This window comes from Scleropages formosus, chromosome 15 (genome assembly GCF_900964775.1).
Source record: "Scleropages formosus chromosome 15, fSclFor1.1, whole genome shotgun sequence".
Taxonomy (NCBI): domain Eukaryota; kingdom Metazoa; phylum Chordata; class Actinopteri; order Osteoglossiformes; family Osteoglossidae; genus Scleropages; species Scleropages formosus.
This window is the reverse complement of record NC_041820.1, coordinates 9,596,128-9,618,022: the sequence shown is the minus strand read 5'-3', so window position 1 is coordinate 9,618,022 and position 21,895 is coordinate 9,596,128. Positions and strand designations below refer to the sequence as shown.

At 42.2% G+C, this 21,895-nt stretch overlaps 2 protein-coding genes across 2 annotated transcripts; both read left to right on the top strand.

Annotated features, from left to right (window-relative positions):
• The first annotated feature begins 471 nt into the window (after positions 1–471).
• LOC108921601 (testis development-related protein-like) lies at positions 472–7,960 on the top strand. Its single transcript, XM_018731130.2, has 4 exons — positions 472–869; positions 4,025–4,072; positions 5,018–5,133; positions 6,565–7,960. The coding sequence occupies exons 1-4, from the start codon at positions 762–764 to the stop codon at positions 6,923–6,925; spliced, it is 633 nt and encodes a 210-aa protein (XP_018586646.1). The 5' UTR covers positions 472–761; the 3' UTR covers positions 6,926–7,960.
• Positions 7,961–10,385: 2,425 nt separating this feature from the next.
• Positions 10,386–19,610, top strand: LOC108921468 (solute carrier family 22 member 13). Its single transcript, XM_018730944.1, has 10 exons — positions 10,386–10,669; positions 11,500–11,603; positions 12,642–12,796; positions 13,491–13,659; positions 14,769–14,871; positions 15,162–15,292; positions 16,623–16,840; positions 17,355–17,463; positions 17,915–18,154; positions 19,315–19,610. The coding sequence occupies exons 1-10, from the start codon at positions 10,439–10,441 to the stop codon at positions 19,412–19,414; spliced, it is 1,560 nt and encodes a 519-aa protein (XP_018586460.1). The 5' UTR covers positions 10,386–10,438; the 3' UTR covers positions 19,415–19,610.
• The last annotated feature ends 2,285 nt before the right edge of the window (positions 19,611–21,895 follow it).

The window sequence follows — 21,895 nt, the reverse complement described above, 5'->3', positions numbered from 1 at the left end:
TTCCAGTTGTAATACCCATGATCAAGGTACTTACCCTGAATTACTCCAGAATGTCCTGCTTCATAAATGTTCAAGCAAATGTTAAGATGAGCTCAAGTTGCATTAAACAAAGATGTCAGTTGAATAAAAGGAGATAATAGTAATAATAATAGTAACAATATCTATGAATGAGGACAGTGTGATTAATGAGGCTGTAGTTTTGGCACAAGCACGATGCGTTTTGTCTGGTTTCTTACGGATCGCACACCTGAGTCCACTGCCAAGGGGGGGTTCACGACTCGGAAACATGAACATGTGAATATAAATGAAAATGTCGTGGAATTATTATAGTAAGATACAAATGAAATTTCGTGGAAAAGATGAAAGAGGCGAAAGCAATCGTCTGTTGTTAAAAAAAGAGGGGGGGGGGGGTTAATAGAGCGTGATCCACAAGTGCGCCGTTGCCATGACAACCATTACGAACTCCGCTGAAGTGTGTTTAGGACCCTGTTAAAACCGACATCGGCCAGGACAGACACACACACACACACCCGCGATCATGTGAGAAGAGTGAGGTGAAAAGTTTATTTTCCCTCCACCCCGGGCCGTGTCCGCAAGTGGGTCTCAAACCCACAACCGTCCGAGCCGAGCGGGCCGCGGACGCGCGCAGAGGGAGAGACAGCGAGAGTGACGGAGAGAGCAGCGCTGCCGCGGCAGCTCCGTACGAACAGAAGTGGAACCGAAGCGCTTCTCGCTCAAACTCAACTCTGAGCTCCGCGAACATGTTCAGGAAGAGCAGGAAGAACAGGAGCAGGGCGCTTATAGCGGACGGGTCGGAGGAGGAGGACGAGGAGGAGGAGGACGGAGGAGGTTCTCATCGCAGCCCGAAGGTACCGTTACCGCACGGTAAACACGGTAAACACTCACTCAGCAGCACCATTCATTCCTCGTGTAACGTTTACACTGCCGTAGTAACGGTAACTATAAGCAAAACCACGTTTTACTGCGTCAACCTTTAAGTCTCATTTGTAACTGTAAAATTATACGGTACATGTAAATTTCGAAATATTTGTAAAGAAACAAGAATGTAGAAATCAGTCGAAAAGCAAACGTCACATATGTATTATATTATTAGCTTGTAGTATTTAGTAACTTGTAGATAGTTAAGTTATATATAACATACAGTATAATACAGTATAACTTAATACTGTATAGTATAATTTATATCATATTTATATTTAAGTCATATTGCATGTATATAACCGATTATTCCTGTTCACTCCGGGGGGTCATGCATTATTTAAATAACTTAAATATATGCATTAATATATATTCATTACTGTACTTTAATGTTAAAACATCTTTGTTTTTTCTTATATGTCCATCTTTCTTATTTATTTTGATGTGCTTGTACTGCTGGTTACTTTTGTGCTGTTTTGTCAGACCTGCTGCTGAAAGTGATTTTTTTTTCATCGTTCATTATTACTATAGTACACTAATTGTCCGAAAGGCACATGCCTTGAGTTTTTCAGCTGACAGAGATAGTGGGGACAGTGTAGCGCTGGATTTATGAACGTGAAAGAGGGCAGGTGGAATTCATTTCCATGTTGTTGAGCGGAACTAAACCTGACCTCCGAGGACTGCTGAGAACTGCTCTGCATTTTGTAAGAGCCGCCACATCATCAGTGGCAATCGTGAAGGTGACCCAGGCCTCTGTGCCGCTCGCTGCTCAGCAGAGAGGAAACGGTTAATGAGCACATGTAGGGAAGCTGGCATTCGGTTCTCGCCGTGGGTTTAAGTCCACCTACGATACCGTGCGGAAAGCAGGTTAAGCTCTCGACTTCCAGCCTTCCAGGCCAAGATGCTACGCAGCTTCCTGTCCAGACACAATACCGAGACAGCTTGATTCGGCTTCGCTCCGGGGCTCATGCGTTTTGACCGAGACTTTTCGTACACTGTCCTCACACCAGGAAACCTGGGACACGCACAAGGTCCCGAGCACAGTAGCACAGTCAGTCCCAATCACATGTGTCGACTCATACAGAATATTCCTAATACGATTTATAATAACACTAATGTATTTAGCTGACACTTTTCCCCCCAGAATGGCTTACTATGTTAGGCCACTTATGCAGATTTGTCCATTTATACACTTGGGTAATTTTTACTGGAACGGTTCAGGGTAAGTACTTTGATCGAGGGTACCGCAGCAGGACGCGGGATTCGGACTCGGGTCCTTTGAGTGCGAGGTGGCGGTGCAAGCCACTACGGGCCCCGCTGCCCCACTGCACCTTGCTCTCAGTAGTTTCTGCAAAATATTTTCTTTTCAGTACATTGTAGCTCCCAGTTAAATAATTAAACATACATAAGCTCAGCAGGCAAATCACCTGTAGCAGTACAAGCTGTACAGATTTTAGGAGAACTAATTAAAATACGTAAAGTTCCTCAGATGACCCCCGTAGATTAAACACATTTCTTGAAACATAAAAAAAATTTACATTTTTGGGAGAGTGCATGAAAAAACTAAGTATATTTATTATGAGTATATATATATATGTATTATATACCTGGCATCAGGTGGAATGCCAGTTAGAGACACTGCCTTACAATGAGAAGGTCCTGGGTTAGTATCCCCACCCCTTCTGTAGTACCCTCGATCAACAGCTGAGCTGTTACAGTAAATATATATTAAAAAAAAACTGTACAAAACCTTACAAGTGTCCAAATCTATCATTATTGCTCATTTTTTCTGAAAAGTGTCAACCGAATAAATAAGAAACGAATTATATGAGCTCTGTTCTTAGTCTTCGGTGTTGTGGTATAACAGGAGCAGAACAGTATATTCTTCTGTAAACAATAGAAAAAATATTCTCACAAAATATTTTTTAATCCAGGTCAGATGTGCTTTTCTGGAGAATTCTGAAATATTTACATACAGTTTTTTTGGTGGCATGGTGGCACAGCGAGTAGCGCTACTGTTTCACAGCAGCTGGGTGGTACGAGAGGAGATGGGTTCGATCCCTGCTCTGTCTGTGTGGAGTTTGCATGTTCTTGCTGTGCCTGCATAGGCTTCCTCTTGGTGCTCTGGTTTCCTCCCACAGTCCAGAGACATGCTGTTCAGGTTCACCCATAGTGTGTGAGTGACAGAGAGAGTGTGTTCCACTGATGTATGGATGAGTGACCCAGTGTAAGTAGTGTGTCTAGCAGTGTAAGTCACCACGGTGAATAAGGTGTGAGGGCTTATAACACGACGTAGAGTTCATTGGAAGTCACTTTGGAGAAAAGTGTCTGCTAAATAAATAAATGTGTATCTTCCATGCATTTTGCGTTAGGATTGCAGCATGCCATGCTGATCTTGAGTGTACGCAAGCCCCGTACGCTGATAAAGTGCAATCGAAACATAGCCGAGGAGGAGGTCAGTAGTATGTCCTGCAGAGTCGGTCACATCTCCTGTCCCTACAAGTGAAGGAATTTATTGGATTCGTATTGAGCTCATCCTTGGAAATAACTTATCTAGTAAAACCGATAACGCGTTTTAGTGGTGGTTCAGCAAGAACAACAATTTTCAATGGCATATGTAAGCAAGTGGTTTATCAATTTCTCCATAACACATTAATTCTGGTAATCATTAGTAAGCTGACATTTTTCACCAAAGCTGCTTAACAACGTGAGTTTTGTAAACTAAACTACTTACGATTAGTTATCCATTGATACAACTGGGTAATTTTTACTGTACAGTATCAGTTCAGGGTAAGGACTTTGATCAAGGCCACTACAGCAGGAGCTGGGATCCAAACCTGGGTTTTTTTTGCATGCAGTACACTTTGTGGCTGTACTCCTCAGGGTGTAGCCTCAAACGTGGTTTAAGAGTATAGCTGCCTTCTGCTGTCTGGCGCCCTGCGCACTTTTAAAGCTCTGCGGTAAAACCGTGTCCAGAAATAGTCCTCAAAGCACGCAGGAGGATGTCTGTGTTTATGCTGTTTGTCTGTTTGTGCACAAGCTGCTGTTACAAAGCAGTTATTGAATCAATGGCCTTTGTTTGCAGAATAAAGATCCAGACGGCGTGGAGGAAATTGCAAGTCCCAGGTCAAAGGTAAACAATCCTTCACTTCTGAGTTGCTCCAAGCTTGTTCACATACTTGCATTTTAGCCAAAAATATATTAATTTGTTACCCAAGTTGTCACCAGCGTTTTCCTACCTAACTTCAATTTTTTTGCCCCGCATGGCTTTTTTCCAGCTTTCCAATTACTTGTTTTCCCAGATATAACAGTACTTGGGACCTTTTTTTCTACATATAAACTGTGTTTCTAAGGATAATTTTTATCATGATCCTATCCACCAAAAAACGAAGAATCATATGTCATTCCGTCAACCTTTAATAAAAGATTTTTAAATTCTAGGTAGTTTTATTTCTGTTGCTGTTTAAACCATTCAGTTTGCCGACTGCTCGCAGCACGCAGTTGATTTTAGAAGAGAAAAGACACGCTTCCTGAAATTAAAAACATTTAGCGAAATTTAAAATCTAGATTACTGTTGCAGAAATAGAGATGTGTTTTCAAGGAGATGTTTTCGTTCTACAAAGTGTAGCCAAGATTGAAGAGCATTTTTGATTCATACTTCCTTATTCAGTCGAAGGAAAACGAGGTGAAATGCAGTAATTGTTTAGAAGAATTTCCCCGATTTGTGTCTTATGTAATCATGTTGTCGTTAGAAAACAAACAAGCAGTACACAAAAGGCACACTTCATAGCTTTAGAATGGCGACTGGATAATATTTATAGCTCTCTGCTGTTTTTTCTGCGGTAGGATTTCACTTTGAATAAACCGTGTGGCCGAACAAACAAACGGGCAAAAAATCTGTGCAGAGGCAACCTTTTCAGGAATTACGAAATAGCGGAATCACGTACTTCACTAAATCTTCGGGGCTGCTTTGGCTCTTCATATCTTTGTGCTGCTTTCAATTTATTTATTATTTGACATTTACAGTGGCTGGAAGCATATTATGTTATTATATATTGTTTTTTTTTTTTCATTGCAGGAGATCAAGGTTAAAAAATTGAAGTCTAACAGAGAGAGGAGAGACAAGAAGCTGCTGCTGGCAGATGACGATGAACATTTTCTCCTTACTGGTGCCCCCACAGAAAAGGGAGAAGGGTAACGCTGAACACGTCTCCGAATCAAGTCCAACACGGCAGATGAACATGCTGACCTGTCTGTGCTCAGTCCTGCTGTTCAACCTCACAGATACAATAATGATGACAACATGACTTTTGAGGCAACCAGCAAGCAGCTGACGTAATTTAGTATGTTGCCTGTGTTTGGCAGTGTTGTAATGCTGCTCATATGAGATATTGAGAATATTGGAATAATAATGGGTGTGTCCCCTTCCCCCTCCGGCCTTACGCCCTGTGTTACCGGGTAGGCTCCGGTTTCCCGTGACCCCGTAAGGGACAAGCGGTTCTGAAAATGTGTGTGTGTGTGTGTGTAATATGAGTAGTACCATATAGGACAACTGATAGCTTAGTAGTTTGTGCTACTACTTTTGGACCTGAAGGTCATAGGTTCAATGCCTGCCTCTGGTTAAGGTACCTATCCTAAAATTACCCAGCTCTGTAGATGGGTAAATAATTGTAAGTAGTTTAAGAATGTAAGTTGCTTTGGCAAAAAACACCAGCTCAATGAATAAATGTAATACTTACAAAACATATAGTGCATACTTGAAACTTAGAATATTAATATATAGATGTTAATAATTAGAACAGCTTTTATAGATCCTTGGGAATTCACGGGAACGTGGTGCATCTCAGAGAAGACACATTTATTAAATATGACAAATGTTAAAGCAAACTTTACAGGATTTTTAATGAAAGGTGGAGTCATGTATTCCTAAATCTACTATAATATAGAAATTATTACACAGGTTGCTTATGTTGTTTGCATTTTTATCATGTTAAATGCCACATAGATGATTCTCCTGATCCAAGGTGACTTACAGTGTTAGACAATGAACTTTACAACGTTTTACCCATTTATACATCAGCATATTTTATTTGAGTAATTCAGAGGAAATGCCTCGATTAAGGGTCCTGCTGCAGGAGTGGGACTTGAACCTGTGACCTTCCGCTAATGGGCAGATGGCTGTGTCCGCTATGCTTCTTGCTGCCACTATTTAATATTAATGCTGATATCAACTGCTACAAAGTTAACACACACACACACACACACACACACACACACACACACACACACACACACACACACACACACACACACACACACATTTTCAGAACCGCTTGTCCCTTACGGGGTCACGGGGAACCGGAGCCTACCCGGTAACACAGGGCGTAAGGCCGGAGGGGGAAGGGGACACACCCAGGACGGGACGCCAGTCCGCCGCAAGGCACCCCAAGCGGGACTCGAACCCCAGACCCACCGGAGAGCAGGACTGTGGTCCAACCCACTGCGCCACCGCACCCCCACAAAGTTAACAGTTTAATACCATTAATATGTGAATGTTTTTTTTTTTAATGTGAAATGACATGTTGAAAGAGGAATCAGTGCTACTCTTTTCCTGTTGTTGAAAAGGTCCAAAGAGGAGAAGAGGAGCGGGACGTATACAGAGCGGGGGCAGTACCTCTGGGACAGCATCTCCATGTCAGTGAAGCAGATCACACCCTCCAAGAAGGCGGTTAAGGTGGAGGGCTGGGAGCCGCCACATATCAGAGAGGTGACGGGCATGGTGGATGATGTGACCATTGATGCCGTGGTACGGCGCGGTACGCGTTCCTCCTGGACAGGCCTGGAAGAAGACTCGTCAAACTGCGCAAATCTGATTGAAACGCAGAACCCCGGGATCCGGTGGACCTCGAGGGCCAAAGGCAGGTTGGCTGGAATGAGGAGGCGGAGCCGTGGGAGTGTCTCCGAGAGGTGGGAGGGGCTAAAATAAAGTGCTCGACCCAAACATGTACGAGTCCTGGATTGATCCGTACCTCTTCTTCTTCCTCACGTTGCCCTGGGTGCCTTTGCAACACGTCGGGAAGTTTATTTAAAATGTAAAGCTGCAAGATGGCAAAAACAAAATCACAACAGCTGGGTGAAAAAATGTGTTTTCACGGTCGTCTTCAGTGATTACTGAAACAACTTCTGCAAAAAGTGGGAATTTTTTTTTTTTTAATTCAAGTATTAAATTCAGTATTTCATTTTATGTATATTTTCCATGGCTTTTATTTTCTTCTTCTCTGTACTGTACATGCGAGTTCTGGGGCATAAATGCGGAATCCAGCATTTCTTAAAATGTGTCGCCTATTGTAGACTTGGGAACGTGAATCGGGACCATATGATACTCCTTAGCTCTTAATCTCTACAGTTTAAGGACTTGCTACGCTTAGTGAAATTGTCATGACTCAGGCCAGTTCTTCTCAGCTTAGGAAATACAGGTCACACACTTCGATGCATCCTAACTAACACAATCCATATCTTTAATATAGTGCATAGAAAACATAAACTGATAATTGACAGTCAGTGATGCTTATGAAATGTGGTGTTGTATCCAAAAAATTTAAATGGAAAATTCTTAATACGGACATGTTCACTGAAATATTCACATTTTGAAGCTGGTGACCTAATATCAGATCTGAGGAGGAAAAAAAATCGTCATGGCGGCTTAGGTTTTTGGATCGTACTTTGCTCATTTGTGTTTAATCCTAAGAAGCACTTAGTGACACAGTCTCTACGAAAAGATGTGTCATAGGGGGCATATAAAAATAAGCTTTTACACACGAAATGGTTAGGTGTACACGCGCAGGTATAGACAGGAAACATCAATCATACTATAAATGAAGTGTCATTGCCAGCTATTTTGTCTGATTTTTAGAACTTAAATTTTGAATATTTAAATTCAACAATGCTTCAATTACATTTTAAAAATAAAAAATAAATGTTTAAAAATTATGCTCTGTCAACTTTTTCCTTGGTATGGTCCACTCAGTCTGTATTTTCATGTTGAAATAAATAAATAAATAAATGAACTTGAAATGGTTTTTATGATGTCAGTTCCAGATGTATATTTTTACACACATATAATAGTACACAGTATATTAAAAATGATTTGAGGTTAATCTGTGAAATATAGTGAAACACTTTTTTTTGGGGTTTTCTGGCTGTAATGGCTGGTGCTCCTTTGTGCCTTCAGTGCTTTTGTTCCGAATAACATTTGAATTTGCCTCTGGGAACCCACTTATGAGCATTATTTTTGAGCTTAAATAATTTACTGAGAACATTTTTATTTGTTTATCTAAAGAATTAAGTGATGGAAGCTTTGGCAGCAGGTACCATAGAGGTTAAAAGGTGGTTAAAAAGAGCACCTTGCATTTTACTTGGGTTGAAATCACACCTCCTGTTGTAGTACCCTTGCGCAAAGTATTTAACTGTAATATACTAAAATTATTCTACATCTGCAAATTTAAACTTTGAAGGATTAAAATAATACAACTGGAGTGCATTGTAAACACAAACGTTTTAATACAGGGAGTCTGAGACATTTTTTACTAAAAACAGATGTAAAGTAAAACATAACAGCTGATGCGTCTATTACCTTTTATTATTCCCACAGTCTGTACTGTACTGCATTCACACTTCTGAAGGGCAGCAGCGCCCCACGGTGGTTTTTTATAGCAACTGCAATCACTTTTTCCTCCAAAGCAACTCAACCGTTTGCTTAAACATGTATATAACTGCATAACTGTACTGGAGGAATTTATTAGTAATTTCCCTGTTTAAGGGAACATCAGCTTGAGGTGGGATTCAAACATGCACCCTTTAGTTACAAAGACAAACAACAAACCACTAAGCTAGCTAGCTTCTCCCTATGTCTGTGTGGGTTTTCACCAGGTGCTCTGGTTTCCTCCCACAATCCAAAGACATGCTGTTCAGGTTCACCCATAGTGTGTGAGTGACAGAGAGAGAGAGAGTGTGTTCCACTGATGTATGGATGAGTGACCCAGTGTAAGTAGTGTGTCTAGCAGTATAAGCCACCTTGGTGAATAAGGCGTGTGGGCTCATAACACTACGTAGAGTTCATTGGAAGTTGCTTTGGAGAAAAGTGTCTACTGAATGAATAAATGTAAATAATAACCTTCACAGTGAATGATCATTTATACAGCAAAGTATTCTTACTGTATCTCAGGGCAAGTACCTTGATCAAGGGTGTTAGAGCAGCGAGTGGGATTTGAAGGAGAAACCTTCTGATTGCTTGACCTTCTCTCCAGAGGCACAGTGCGCTTTGCGTGTTACACTCACTGCACTGGTGAATGCGGGCCAAGGGTTTGGCCGAATGCTCTTCAGGTGATCTATTTCAAGTGCTTTCAGTAAACACGGTTAAGGGCGCCTCTCACCTGCACAACTTGCGCACGTTAACAATCACCATCTGTTAATGAATCACTCTTTTCAGGGTGAATTTAGCTGTTTGCAGAGACCAAAGACACTGTGCAGCAGCTGGGGTTGTACGAACTGCAGAATCAAAGTAGTTAATCTAACCTAGGGTCATCATCATCTTACCGCAATGACTGGTACTGTGTAGTGCTTAGCTGCTGCCTTTTGGACCCAAAGGTTGTGGGTTTGATCCCGAACTCCAGCTGTAGTACCCTTGAGGGTACAAGGTACTTACTCTAAACTGCTCCAGAAAAATTACCAGCTATAAAAAGGGGTAAAAAAATGTAAGTAGCTTACAAATTTAAGTGGCTTTGGGGGAAAAGCATCAGCTGAATGAATTACTGTGAATCACGGTAAGTGACTTGGGACTCAATAAGGGTGATGGACGAGGGGACGGACATTATTTGTCGGGAGACACTTGCTTTCCATCAGTCACACAGACTGGAGCGCAGCAGCTCGTTTTAATTCACGGAAGAAAGAGAAGCCGGTCAATTATTAGCGGTGTCTTCGGCCCCACTTCGCCCTGCTTAGTTACACCGGAACGGCCGGAGTCCGTCCGTCCAATCATGGGCGGTAAACACGTGGGTCACTCCGGTTTCCACTCACCGTCTCCCAGTTGAGTTGTTCACCGCCAGTGAACCTCAGCGGTACACACTGTACTACTAGTAGAGTCCAACACGTGTTGCGCACTTTCTGTGTCTGTGAGACCCGGAGAAGGACAGCGATCGGCTGCTCAACCGCTCTGTGTGTGTGTGTGTGTGTGTGTGTGTGTGTAACTTGAGCGGGGTCACGGGGTGGGGCATCGCGACGGCTCTGGAGGGGGGGGTTGTACAATTTCATAAACATGGATAGGGGGAGGGGGGCGAGGGTGACAGCAACCCGTGTTCAAACAGTACCGAAAAGTACCGAAATCGCAGGGGGTCCCCTGCGATTTCGGTACTTTTCGGTACTGTTTGAACACGGGTTGCTGTCACCCTGGGGGGGCGGGGGGCACGTCTCTCATTACTTTCAAGACACTGGGGGAGGGGCTATGCCCCCCACCCCTCCCACCGCAGCACTGCACATGATCATATGGACACATCGCAGATGGCGAGCAGCCGCGTGTCCCTGCTTTAGCCGCATGGCTCCCCTGCAGAGGAGCGTCTGCTGGAGACTGAGTCTGAGCTTCGTCTTCACCGCCTTCATGTTCTTCGTGGACGTGTTCACCGCGAACCTGGCGCGCTGCGGGGCTCTCGAGGGGCTCCGCGAGCCCAACGTCACCGTGAGTGCGCGCTCCCGCCGCTCTTCTTTTGTAACGCGGCGCGATTCAGCAGTGATTCGTGTATGATCACGACATCATTAGTGTTATTATTAATAATTCAGTTAGACTGAATGGCTGTGATTTACCCCTTTACACCAGGGTATTCTAAGTTACTGTATTTATTCAGGGTGAGGATTTTCAGGGAAGCACAACAGGAGGAGTGGGAATATTTAATTATTTACATAAGTTTTTAATTTATTGAATACACTATATATTTTTTAAAGCATCTTCTCTCTATATATATATATATATATATGTACATATTTTTTTTTTCTTTCTACTTAACCAAACAGCACAGGTAAACAACCACAAAGTGCAACAGGTGAAGACTTTTTAAAAAAAAAAAAAAAACTCAAAATAATAAATCCTGCACAAATCCAAGCACACACATATCTCAGGTGTAGAGTTTGTTTCTGTGTTAGATTAACACAGTTTAGTTGCTGTATCGGACTGCGGACAGTGGTCAGAAGCTGCTCCTTTTGGACCCAAAGGCTGCTGGTTCGAATATCGTCTCTGGCTGCAGTACCCTTGAGCAAGGTACTTACCCTGAAATTGCTCCAGTAAAATTACCCAGCTGTATAAATGGGTCAATAATTGAAAAGTAGAACCAATATGTACTTGGAAGGTCTCCATCTGAGAAACAGATTTTAAAAATTCTAAGGAGACCGAAGCTGAGGGTCACTTTAGTACAGCACAAATCTCCTTATCTTTGAGGTTGTTTTTGCACTTTGGATTCAGCAGGTGTTCCATCGGTGATACACACCGCAGGTGAAATGGTTTGTGACTCACAGGACTCAACATGTATGGAGGCAGGGGAGCCCTTCACCTACGGTCAGACCATGTTCATGATCGGACTGCTCATCGGGTCGCTGTTCGGAGGAGCCCTGGCCGACAAGTGAGTCGGATTTCACGTCTCGAAACCTCTGGACCTCTGACATACCGATGAGATCCTTAGACGGCAGCACTGAACCTGGAACCCCACGAAACGGAAACAATAACATTTAAATATTTGTCCTTAAAACACTGGTTCCTCATTTCTGTTCTGCAGCTGAGAAGAGAAATCTGTTTGTAACTTGTTTGCATCATAAGTACAAAGTCACTTTTACCACTGAGTCACAATCAAACCTCAGTACAAATGTCCTTCAGTTCATTCACATTTGGTTCTTCCAGCCACAATGGAAAAAATTTTTAAAAATCAGTTAAAATAAAAATATGTTGTGTCCACAAAATGCTGCTCAATCCCGAGTGTTGAGCAGAGACCAAACGCCTGCTAGTAGCTGTAAACACAGCGGCAACGAGTTGAATTGAGGTGGTCTGGCAGTCCGGTTCTGTTTGTTGGCAGTTTGGCAGCTGAACGTTTAACAGCTGAGAGGGCAAATACAGGCCCTGTTGGCTCCACTGCAAACGATGTTTTAGGAAACGGGTAAGTGCATAAAATGCAATTAGAAATAAATTCACCAGAAAATGTTTGTATCTCCGAAAATGCATAACGTGATCGTTTAACATGAGAAGCAGGTGAAACTCTTAAATAAACATACTTTCCTAAATTTAATGAGGTTCAAATTGTTCACATTTTAAGGGTCTTTGGGTGTAATTGCATTTTCTGATTATCTTTTAATTAGTGATGGTTACTTTTGCATGAGTATTTTGAATGATAATCCGTTGAATGTTCATCCTAAATTGGTCCCCCTTGAAACACAGAATAATTGGAAAAATGCTTTGGATAAACAGTGTTATTTTGGCTAAGATACTGGCCTGTGGCTTTTTTGACCTATAATGTTTTCCTCTTATTGTCATCATGTATCTTTTTTTTTTAAAAAAAATTTTACTAATAACTTCTTGCCCATCTTTTTTTTTTATACACAATCTTGTAGAGGAAAGGTGCCAGTGGTATGGTATAAATTAAATCACTGCCTTGTTTCCTTTAATAAAGATATGGAAAGCGAGTCGTCCACTTGGGCAGCAACATCCTGCAGGCGGTCACGGCCCTGATGACCGCGTTCCTTCCGTCCGCCGCCTTCTACCTCGCCGCTCGCTGGATTGCTGGACTGACCTGCTGCGGCATCAACATCACCTCCTTCAGCCTGGGTACGGTTCCTCATTGCTGCGTGTGGGTGTGTTTGACACGCATGTCCTCATTCCGATCTGCTTACATCTCGGTCAATCCTTGCACTGTGGTTACGACAACCCTCCATTTTTAATGCTCCCATCCAAAATTGGGCAGCCTCTTATAATTGTTTAAAAAGCAGTTATGAAACAGGTCGTCAATGTCATATTGCAGATTTCATCCAGCTTCATTCATTGTCTTTTCTGGCAATTCTATGCTTCTTTTTAGAATTTGTAGTCTATAGATCTCATTTACTGGAAATGACATCACTCCTGACTCCAGCATTTGATTGCGCTTTGCTCTTTATTATAGTCGAACCGCTTTATTTCTTGAGGTTAAAACTGGTGATTGTTAATTTTATGTGTTCAGGTGCCTAATGTGGAGGATAGCCTTACGGCAGTCAGATTAAATAAACTGCATTTACTGTGGAAACAAGTGGTAAGCGGGTCACATTTGAGCAGAACACAAAGCAACTAAGCAAGTTCAACATTTTCTCACTTCCTTCAGACAACATGGAATTATCTATTTGGGATAGACACCTTATACGTAGATTAAGGACCATATTTCTTTGGTTGTAACACGTTTTTCCAAATTTTAACGTTCCTGAAAATCAGGATGCGCATTCCGTGGCATCACCCATCTGGTTGTGCAGGAGATCCTGTCCTCTTCCACCAGGGGTGGAATGGAGTCTCCCCAAGTACCGCACCTGGCCCCCCGCCCTGCTCTCGTTCTCCTTCAGCGTAGGGATGATGTTCCTGGCAGCCGTGGCCTTCCTCACCTCCGGCTGGATGCAGTTCCACCTGGCGATGGCTGTACCGCAGCTCCTTTGCCTCCCCTTCTACTAGTAAGGAACCACCATGTTTGATTATCACTATTATATTAGTGCTTAGTTATTTATCCATTTATACAGAATCATTTATCTCAATCTAGGCTGATTTATACATCATGCTGCATATATTGTGGAAGAGTACTGGAAAAGACCTTATTGATTACTGGAAAGGACATTTAAGAGGATTAAGGGTTACTGATATCTGAACATCACACTTTTAAGACTTGTCTGCTTGAAGCAGTTTGGTTAAAATATTACTTAAGGTTGAAACTGCCATTGTGCTCTTGGTTACAAGTTCACTTTGTCAACCATTTAGCAGTGCCACCTCCCCGTTTTATACATTCAATGACAATTCCTCATCCAATACATCCAGACAGAAACTGCTTGACCAGTGCAGGGTTTTGTGGGTCTAGAGCCTATCCCAGATGCACAGGGTATGAGGCAGAGCACACCCAGGGTGGGACACTAGTTCACATACCTTCACACATACAGTACTGTGCAAAAGTTTTAGGCACTTGGTTGGGGGGGGGGGGAGCTGTAAAGAAAGAATGAATCCAAAAATAATGCTCTTACTAAACTTCCTACAAAGCTCAGTAACGATCCATCATCAACAAGCGCTTGTCCCGAGGATGACCACCTTGCGTCTTGTTGCTCTACTCACTCTTGCCATGGTGTAAGATCTGAAAGTTAAAGTGCCACATGTTACAAAACCTCACATTTTCACCATGATTGTCCCTCGCCCAGTTTTATTGCCTCTATACAGCGCTTTCTGCTTTGGTTAATCTGTTCGCCCTACAAACACCTCAAGTTCTCTGTTTGGAAAGTGGTTTCTTACTATTTTACTTTAATGACATACAAAACCCTTATGGGAATATTGATAGTTTTTGCAAAAGGAATGCTTGGAAATGTAAAATATGCGCTTTCCCATTGACACTAATGCAGAGGACATTAAATAACCGTCTAAAACAAATATTTTTGTGAAACATCTGAGTGCCTAAGACTTCTGCACAGCACTGTACACAAAGATTAGGCACCAAGTTGCCTGAAACGCCAACGAAGACTGAATTTCATGAAGCTCGACGATGTTTATTCAGTCTTTTCTGAATGTTATGTTTCGAACCCAGTTCCATTCCAGAGTCCCCTCAGTGGCTCCTTCTCAACAGGAGACTGGAGGTGCTGGAGGAGTACCGCAACCGGTGTCCGGAGGATAAGGAAAGTCTGGATTTGGTAAAGAAAACAAATGGGTCCGCTTAATTTTGGTGGCTTAGGAGCCCTAACCCTATGGAGAAACACCCTTTGCTGTTCGGATAGTTTGAGCAATAGTGGAGGTGACATGAGAATGATCTGTTGCTTTAAAAAAAAAATATGTGCAGTCCAAATCTTAATTCCATTGTTAATATTAAATGTGCATCTATAATTAGTAAATATAAATTTAAGCAGAAAAATTACATATTAAGAAATGTTACATTTATTAATTAGGACAGATGTCGTCTTTTTTTTTTTTTTTTGCTTGACAGATTTTAAACTCCATGGGAAAGGAGGCCCAGGGTTCCAGCAGAGCAGAGGGGAAGAGTGAGAAGCATTCCTTCCTGCTGCTCTTCAGGTCGCCCACCATTCTGCTCCGTCTCAGTGTCATGAGTTACATTGGGTAGGTAGGTGTCGACTGGCTCAAGGCATATGCTTTCACATTGTTTTTACCCCACCTTCCCCTCATGCCGTTGTGTGGTTTTATAACTTGGCTCATCTGCGAACAAACAACTGGCAGTGATATAACTCGGTGCACTGGAGGTGAATCAGTAGCCAGCAGAAAATCTCCAGGGCACGAAAAAAAGCACGTTTCCACTCGCATCGACTGGCAACGGCTGAAACACGGGTCAATCCAGTAGGTCAGGAGGATTCAGGTGTTTAAAAGACCGTGCTGATGACCACAATGCAATAAATCAAACAGAAGGCAGTTTCACACTCCGGATGTTTTTGTTTTGATGCTTTTCTACAACGCAACTTACAATGTTATATTGGTACACTGAGCTAACTCACAATCGGTAACACGCCGGAGTGCGTCGGGTTCATGGACTGACCCCACGGGGAATGGTGGCACAGCAAGTAGTGCTGTTCTCACAGCACCTGGGTGGTGCGACAGGACATGGGTTCGATCCCTGCTCAGTCTATGTGGAGTTTGCATGTTCTCCCCGTGTCTGTGTGGGTTTCCTCCCGCACTCCAAAGACATGCTGTTCAGGTTCACCCATGTATGGATGAGTGACCCCGTATAAGTAGTGTATCTAGCAGTGTAAGTCACTGTGGTGAATAAGGTGTGTGGGCTGATAACACTACATAGTATCCATTGTAAGTCACTTTGGAGAAAAACATCTAATAAATGTAAGTGGTGGGTGAATTTACACCATGATTTCTCCCCCATCTTCCCAATAACTTTTAAATTACAGCAACCAAACAATAACTGAAATGACACTTCTGTGATAACTAAGACAAAATAAAACCCCAAAAAAACACAAATCTTTAACGAAAAGCTCTTCAGTTCTCTAATTCACTTTGATTCCCTCCCTTAAACACAGTCCCCCAAAGTTCAAACATCAGCCAACAGTGGCCAGCGGAGGGGGTGGTGAAGCTAAACTTCACATCAGTCTCCAGTCTGTCTTTTTAGAAGTGTTTGGACCTTTGGCCACACCTGGTACTCATTTCTTGCCAACAAGCCCAGCCCTGGCATGTGCATGCAGTTTATACAGTTTGTACACAACTCTTCATCAGTTTATACAGCAAGGTAATTTTCCTGCTGCATCCATTCATGGCAGTTACTTTGCTTCAGGGTACAGCAGGGGCAGTGGCTCTAACCCCTATGCCACCTGCTGTCCCCATGTCTTTAAATATTGAGGTTCACATATATCCATCCTGCAAAGTTTTTTTTTTTTTTTTTTTTCTTTTCTTTTTAAGAAAAATTTTAAGTCAATGTTTTTGTGTTCAGGTTGGCCTCTGCGCTGACATACTATGGTATCTGCTACAACGTGGGGAGCTTTGGGGTGAACATCTACCTGGCACAGTTCTTCTCTGGGCTGTCGGAGGTGCCTACGCTGCTGGTGCCCCTCCTGCTGAAACGGTGCGGGCGAAGACCCTTCAGCATGGTCTCGCTGTTGCTGAGTGGCACAGCCTGCTTGCTGTCCCTGCTGGCCTCCAAGTACTATGGTAACTGCATTATCTGCAGTACTGGGGCAGAGGGGTTATTGTCTGTTACAAAATTATTGCCCGGAGGGTTTACTTTAATTTGGGACAAAGTTAATTCATGCTACTAACATAGCAGTTAAAGCTGTAACATTCCAGTCAGAAGGTCCTGGGTTTGAATCCCATTGTAGTGCACTTGATGGTGGTCCTTACTCTGAATTTCCCCAGTAAAAATAACCCACCTATAAATAAGTAGATATTTGAAATTAGCTTAGTGTACAGAACTATCAGGGTAAATGTCCTTGAACGAAGGCATCAGCTAAGTGAACAAACCTTACAGACTCCTGAAAGAAACTGAAAAACAATCCACCTGAACCTTATAAACTACAGTATAAATTTCATTCATTGATTTTTTTTTTCTCTGCTATAGTGAACTAAAAACATTAATACAGTATAACAATTCTGATTAGATGACTCCACCCCCTTTCCCACAGTGGTACAACATGCTGATGGCAGCTGTGTTTACCTCCCTCTGTAGACATCCCTGCGCTTGTCATGACATTGGCCCTGATGGGGAAACTGTGTATGCAGACCACTGTGTTTGTATCCTTACTTTATGGCATAGAACTCTTCCCTACGGTCATAAGGTAAACGTTGTCAGCGCATCGGACCGTTCGATTAAAGTGTGTGTGTGTGTGTACGATGCAGCATTTATTACTGTTACTATGAGTGGCGTGCTGGGGCCCCACAGATCCTTGGTTGTGGGTTCGGATGTGGGTTTGAATTCGGCTCAGTCTGTGCAGAATTTACATGTCATCACCCTGATCAAATGGGTTTCCTCGTGGTGCTCTGGTTTCCTCCCACCCTTCAAAGACATTTTAGGTGGATTGATGCCTCTAAAATGGGCCTTTGCATGTGTGAGTGCTGTATTATACTGTCTTGTGAAGCTGTCTTTAGTGAAGTTATATTTTGGTGTTCAATTTTGGACTTTAAGTGGAGGGAAGTTACAAACAAGCAGTACGTGCTCCAGTTGTACGATTTTTTTTTTGCTACTGATGGTGCTTTAGTCTCTTACGGTCTGCTTGTGGTTTGACGTAGGCAGAAGTGTGTGGCATTCGTCAACTTGTGGTACCGCATCGGCTGCATCCTCAACGCCGTTTTGGTCCCCAGCGGGAGGATCCCCCTGGGAGCCATGATCTGCTACAGCAGTGGACCCATCCTGGGGGCGGGACTGTGCCGGCTGCTTCCAGAAACCAGCGGAACGCCCCTTCCCGATACCATCCTGGACTGCGAGATGCAGCCAGGGCCCAGGCTCAAGTGCACCACCTGCAACTGGAAGTAAGGATGCTTCTACTTGCCACAAGACGGGGTAGCTGTTAGTTTTCTGCGCCCGGACCTTGTGCGTTTACCTTCTATTATAAATGTGGATATTTTTCGTTGACATTTATTCTTTAGCAGCTGCTTTTCTCTAAAATGGCTTAAAATTCAGAAGCGTTTGGCACACATCTCTGAGCAGCCCACTGGATTAAAAAGAAAAGACCTATCGAAAACCAAAATGCATGTCTTCGTACATTTAGGCAAAGCCCCTCTAAGGGAAATCACACACCACCCTCCCCTAACATTTAGCTATGGACTTCCAAAGGAGATTTTTTCTTTATTTTTAAATCTTAAAACTATCTGCTGGTCCCCGATTTATGATGGTTATGTTCTGTGAAACCCATCGTAAGTTAAAAATGCATTTAATACACCTAACCTACTGAACATCATATCCTAGCATACGTGTGATGGCCGTTAGACTTGCCACCTTCATGCTGGGCAATTATCTTGAATTTCTCCTGAAGAGCAAGTGCCTTCCTCTTCTTATTCTCACCAGTAGCAGGAGACAGGCTTTTTGAGAGATTACAGATGCAGAAAACAAAGTAGAGACAGGGGGATGTAATTGGTATAGCAACCGCATGGCAGACTGGGAGATGCAGATCACTGCTGCTGCCCAGCATCACAAGAAAATAGCCCTGGGGGGGTATCAAAATTCAAAGTACAGTTTCTACTGAATGTCATCTGTATATTGTGTTCATAATTACATGATTGATGGAAAATTTCACTGGCACTTTGTTCATCCATCCATTACCAGTAACTGCAGGATCACTGGGGTACAGAGCCTTAGAAACATAAGGCATGAGTCAGATGACACACTGGACAGGACAGCATTCCATTGCAGGGCAATCACACACCTTTACATCTGATGGGAAATCTGGAGTCACCAGTTCACGTGAAACGCATGTCTTTGGACTGTTGGAGGAAATGCACGCAGAAAATGTGCAATAGTGCATACGCTAAGATGGACTGGAATCCATGTCTCAACCTACAGCTACATTTTGCACCATTGAACTGATATTCCATTTCAGATCCTGTTTTTTTTTTTGTGGATTTGACATAATCTTTGTAATAATCCATGTATTAAATTTTACCAACACCAAAAATTTTCCTTTCCTTCTCAGACAGTCCCAGGAGTCTACGCAGGATAAAGGCATTTCTTCTGGCAGAGGGCATTCTGTCATTCAAGAAGAGTGTGCTGCTTTTTCATTGGAAATACCTTGATTCTATACAGCTGCTTGTGGTTCAAAAGCATTCAAAGGTGAAATCATTGCATGAAAGCCAACGTGGTTTTTCCTTAGGGAAATGACTATCCCTTTTAGGTCACAAGGGTAAGCATGCAATACCCTGATTTTTACTGTACTTTTTGCACACTGCAAATATTAATTTCATTGCTATTCTAATACAGTAGCTTTTTAGATTGTTGCTTAGGGTCACAGTTATTCAATTCATTTTCGGTTTAGTTCTTTGTTTCACTATTATATTTACCTTGCTTTAAAAAATACAAGATAACTGGAGAAATCCAGGGATGGACAAAAAAAAATGAAAACAGGTAACAATATACTGTAATAGACAACCTTTGCCTTGAGAGCAGCTTCAGTCCTTCACTGAATGCCATCAAACAAGTCCTGACCATTTTCCAATGGGATAATGCACCATTCTTCAAGAGAATAGCCTCCACCTCTTTTAGGGATCAAAACGGTGGAAATGTGCTTCGTACTCCGTGCTCCACACCTTCCCACAAAGGTTTAACGGACATTGTGGGTTGAAGGTCTCTTGGCTTTCTCAAAATGCGAAGTTGTCGAGGTGTAGGAACTATGGTGAAAGAGGACTCAAACCATATTACATTTATTCATGTAGCTGATGCTTTTCTCAAGTGACTTAAGCTACTTTACTCATTCATAACGCTGGGTAATTTAACTGGAGCAATTTATGGGTAATTACCTTACTGAAGGACAGTAGAGCTGGAGGTGGGATTCAAACCGGCAACTTTTGGGTCTAAATGCAGCAGCTCTAACACCTATGGTACCAGCGGTCACTACCTTTTTCCATTGTTCAAGGGTCCAGGTTTTGTGCTCCTCATTCCAAGTTGTGAGTCTGGTGGCTTTGGATACAAGTGGTTTCCAAATTGCAGTCCTGCTATGAATTCTACCTTTGTGACACTCAGGACAGTTTTTGATGAGTCTGGGTCAGAGATGGGGATTCAATTTCTCAGTAATTTGAGGCTGTACTTTTGGGGCATTTAGTAAATATCCTGTGAATGTCTATCCCTGTCACTACAGCTTAATTTTCAACTACTGTTCCTCTTCATCAGTGCAGCTTTTCCCATGTTTGGTGTATATTGTTCAGGCTGTTTCCATTGACACATTAAGCATTTCTGTAGTTGGAAACCATGCAGCTCTGATGCAGGCACTCTTTGGCCACTTTGGAATGTTGCTTTGAAAACTTGCATATCAAAGTGGTAAATGTATTTTTTTTTTTTTTATATATAGCTGACAGACTGACAGTCAACCAAATGACTCACCTTTGCCATTATCTGCAATTCTGATTTAGTTGCTTAAAAGTTTTTCAACTGATGCTTCGATTATTTGGACCCTACATAAGTTAGCCACTGACATTCTCACAGCAGGTGCTTCCTGCACTTTAAAGGTTGTCTTGTATTATTTCCAAATATCAGAATTTTTCCTCACTCAAAGGCCAGTTTCATAACCTGACTGTCATACTTCCTTTGATGCCAGTGTCAGAGCCAGAAATGAGGAAATTCCAGGAGCAAAACATATTTCACGGTTCTTGAGGGATTCCTACAAAATTTGTGTTCTTTAAAATCCAATCTCTTTATAGTCTGGTTCAAATGGTACTTAGGTGGATAACTGACTGCATTTGTTGAAGGCACTTTGAATCTGCAGGTTTTTGGTCCCACATGTGCAAATCCACTCCCTTTCCCTAGGAATGAATAATGCAGAGGTGTACATCAAGAAACAGCTCAAGTGTACTGAAGACTGATCTGCCAGGGATTGTACAAATTGGACCCATACTTTGATGCAAGTACAAAGGAAAAATACAATATTTCAAGGGAGCTTAGGCTGTGGGTTAGAGAAGTGCTCTGCAAGTCAACCTAAAACCTTAAAATGATAGAATCAAATATTTGCTTTACATCATATAACCTGGATCAAGGGTATAAAATGACTGATCCACCTGGCCATTGGATCAAAAATTTGTCAATTCTGGTTCCTTAAGTATGACTTGCTGTTAATGTTTTAAACTGGTAATGGTTAACTTAAATTCTGAACACTTTGCTGCTAACTAGACTGAGCTGATACGTATAAATATTAATGTCCCTTTTGACAGGGGTTCTACCATTTTAAGTTTCCAAAAAACTTAAAGCCTTAATACTTTGACTACAGGTCCAGAACAGATGTTTAATATCCACAACAGAAAATTCAAGAAATTAGTAAATATTTATTGGAATTTTAAAATACCAGTAACACACAGAAAAGTTACATATGCTTAATATATTATTCAAAGAGGAAACTTTACACTAGCCAAAATGGTGCATTAAGGCATAAACCCAACAATACTTTCAAAGCTATTTTAACCTTGTATTGAAAAGTTAGTATGTAGAGAGCTGCACTTCCTTCCCGTGAAGTACTTAATTAGCCAAATGGTTGATCTGATTCATTTATGGCAGGAAAAACTATAGTCACT

Excerpts from the sequence above, each read along its gene's own strand:
- LOC108921601 (XM_018731130.2), top strand. The coding sequence starts at position 762 with ATGTTCAGGAAGAGCAGGAAGAACAGGAGCAGGGCGCTTATAGCGGAC. Across the intron at positions 870-4,024 it reads GTTCTCATCGCAGCCCGAAG|AATAAAGATCCAGACGGCGT; the intron begins GTACCGTTACCG and ends CTTTGTTTGCAG. Across the intron at positions 5,134-6,564 it reads CCCACAGAAAAGGGAGAAGG|GTCCAAAGAGGAGAAGAGGA; the intron begins GTAACGCTGAAC and ends GTTGTTGAAAAG.
- LOC108921468 (XM_018730944.1), top strand. The coding sequence starts at position 10,439 with ATGCCCCCCACCCCTCCCACCGCAGCACTGCACATGATCATATGGACA. Across the intron at positions 15,293-16,622 it reads AGTGTCATGAGTTACATTGG|GTTGGCCTCTGCGCTGACAT; the intron begins GTAGGTAGGTGT and ends TTTTGTGTTCAG. Across the intron at positions 17,464-17,914 it reads CTCTTCCCTACGGTCATAAG|GCAGAAGTGTGTGGCATTCG; the intron begins GTAAACGTTGTC and ends GGTTTGACGTAG.